The following is a 2,500-nucleotide window of genomic DNA, read 5'->3' on the forward strand; positions in this document are numbered from 1 at the left end:
GCCTCGACTATAGCTGGCTTGTTGCTGGGGCAGACTGACAGCACTTTGAGCACTCGGCTGGTCGTCCACAGCAGCTTCTCATAGTTGTAGTTCCTCATGATGAACACCAGACCCTCTGGGCCCCCATTGGCCAGGATGATCAGCTGACAGGAAACAGGAAGTAGGAAGCACAGTTATGTAATGAATGGCCCAGTCCCAAACCAGCCCCTACCCCACCACCACTTCACCACCAAGTATCACTCCAAATCAAGTGACACTCTCAGCTGTGGAGGGCCTTCTGATGGGTGGAAATAAATTGACAAACTGTGGGACGCCCTCGCCACTCTACCGGAAGTACTGGAAGCAGTCGTCACCATGGCAACCGATAGACGCCCTGCTAAATTTTTTTACGAGAGGCAAGGATAACAGGTTGCAACTGTCACTGTAAACGCATAACATCCAAATCCATGAGAATGACGTGAAATAAACTGGACTTTTTTTATGTTTGAATGCATAAAGGCATTTATGGGTTTGCTACAAGTCAAGCGACCTTAGGGAGAAAGTGATATTCTCCTTTTTTTTTCCATTTTAAACTTCACCACACATTCCGTTATTTGGTTTGAGGCTGTAAAGTCAGCATGAGGAAAACAAAGGTGTGTGAGCATGATGAGAAATACTTGACAAAGCAGAAAGACGGAACTTAACATTTGAACGGAGTTTTGACAATCGTAAGTCTGCATCGATGCAGACTTGCTGTCGGAGGGTTTTCCCAGTCCACTTACACTCCCCGCTAATTGGTTTGGGACGGCCCATAATACGGAGAATCCTTTACATGAATGCGCAAATGGAGGGGGAGTGGATAGGGCGAGGGGGCAGGGGCTGGTTTGGGTTTGGGCCAATAAGTGAGCAGAACAGGAATCTATCAGCAAGCAAAGAGCAGAGTCGGAGAACTGAACTTCATGCATTCTCATGAAGTTCGAGTCTTATAAATCCTATGCACGAATTTCCTTCTGTAGCATAATCAAACATTTTGTTTGTTTAAGATGGTGCAGTATTTACTAGAGGTACCCTCCCCCCTCCACCTAGTCCAGTTCTTACCATTTAAAGCTTCACTAAACAAGATTTTTTATGTAAGAATCCGCCTGTCTTATCAGCCTCATCATGATGTGGAGCTGCAACACAGAGGAGCGTCCCATCCCCACTAACTGATACGTCGTAGTACTCTGTCTGCTATGGTCAAATCTTCACACACAGAAAGTGACAAATTGCAACTTAAAATAAAAATCTCTCTCCTAAACAGCAGCGAGTGAGCGCTCCGTCCAGAGAAAGCTGGACTCACCAGCGATGACTGAACCTCTTCACCTCCAGTCCAAGAAATGTAGGTCAGGGGAGTGTGCAGCATCACATGACATGATGTCTGGGTATAGCAGTCATCCAGAGGTGTGGCCAAGTCAACTGTGCTCGAGTCCCAAGTCAGTCTCAAGTCGTGAGGCACAAGTCTCAAGTCAAGTCCCAGGTCCAAATGTAGATTACCAAGTCAAGTCCATGTCATTAAAGTGAAGTCTCAAGTCTAAATGTAGAACAGCAAGTCATGTCAGAACAAATCAAGAGTCCAGTATCAATTTAATATCTTAAAGAAAACTAAATATCTAGGACTTCAATGCAACTTGGTAAGTACATCATGAGTTTTATTTCAATAATCAACTTAAATTCAGTACTTCCATACAAATTCAGAAAACAGAATTTAAATTCAGTCGTCTGCTGGAACAAATCTCATCACTTTCAATCTAAGTCATTTACACAAACACAAGATCTCAAGTCAAGACTTTAGAAACCTTCTGAAGTCAAGTCTGAAGTCTTCTCTTCATGCATCAATCAAGTCTCAAGCAATTAAAATTGTGACTTGACTCACAAACGAGACCAGTTACCTCTCACAAACTTGCCTCATGCTGCTTTAACTTATTTATTGTTTAATACTGAACTTAAACTTAAAGCGGAGCAGTGCAACTTTTGGCCACTGTGTCATCCCAAGCTGTGGATTGTGTGTTTTTCCAGCATTTGCATGAGCACACACAAGTATGCTGCCAGTGTGGCTAATGTGGAACAAAGCAATTACAAGACCCAGTGCACTTTTCTTTAATGGACAGCAAACATGGTTGTAATTGTGTAAGGCAGTGGTTCTCAACGTGGGCTCCAGGGACCACCAGGGGGTCCTTGAGGGGGTTCCAGGGGGTCCCCGGAAAACTGGTGAATCGTTAAACTTCACCATTATTTCATTTACAAGAAGTTAATATAATTAGAGAATGTAGAAGAATGACTGTTCTGGTCATAGTTTCTCTGTTATCTCTCTACCTACAATACAGATAGGCATAGGATTCTGAACAAAATCATATCTAACAATAAAAATATTCTCCAATTTGTGTCTAACAGACAAAATCTCATCAAATGGGGGTCTGTGGCCCTAATGTGGACTAAATTAGGGTCCTTGATATGAAAAAGGTTGAGAATCACTGGCGGAAAG

The 2,500-nt window shown here is 43.1% G+C and overlaps 1 protein-coding gene across 1 annotated transcript in view; it reads right to left on the reverse strand.

Annotated features, from left to right (window-relative positions):
• Positions 1-2,500, reverse strand: part of LOC139644409 (junction plakoglobin-like) — a 52,412-nt gene that overhangs the window by 30,077 nt on the left and 19,835 nt on the right. The window contains exon 6 of the mRNA XM_071519762.1: positions 1-143. This exon is cut by the window's left edge and continues 2 nt beyond it. Coding sequence (XP_071375863.1) covers positions 1-143 — 143 coding nt within the window. The remainder of the gene's footprint in view (positions 144-2,500) is intronic.

The sequence above is a fragment of the Centroberyx affinis genome, unplaced genomic scaffold (genome assembly GCF_046629955.1).
Source record: "Centroberyx affinis isolate AG114_WGS23_722 - 3 ecotype Tasmania unplaced genomic scaffold, CSIRO-AGI_Caff_v1 ptg000060l_1, whole genome shotgun sequence".
NCBI lineage: Eukaryota > Metazoa > Chordata > Actinopteri > Beryciformes > Berycidae > Centroberyx > Centroberyx affinis.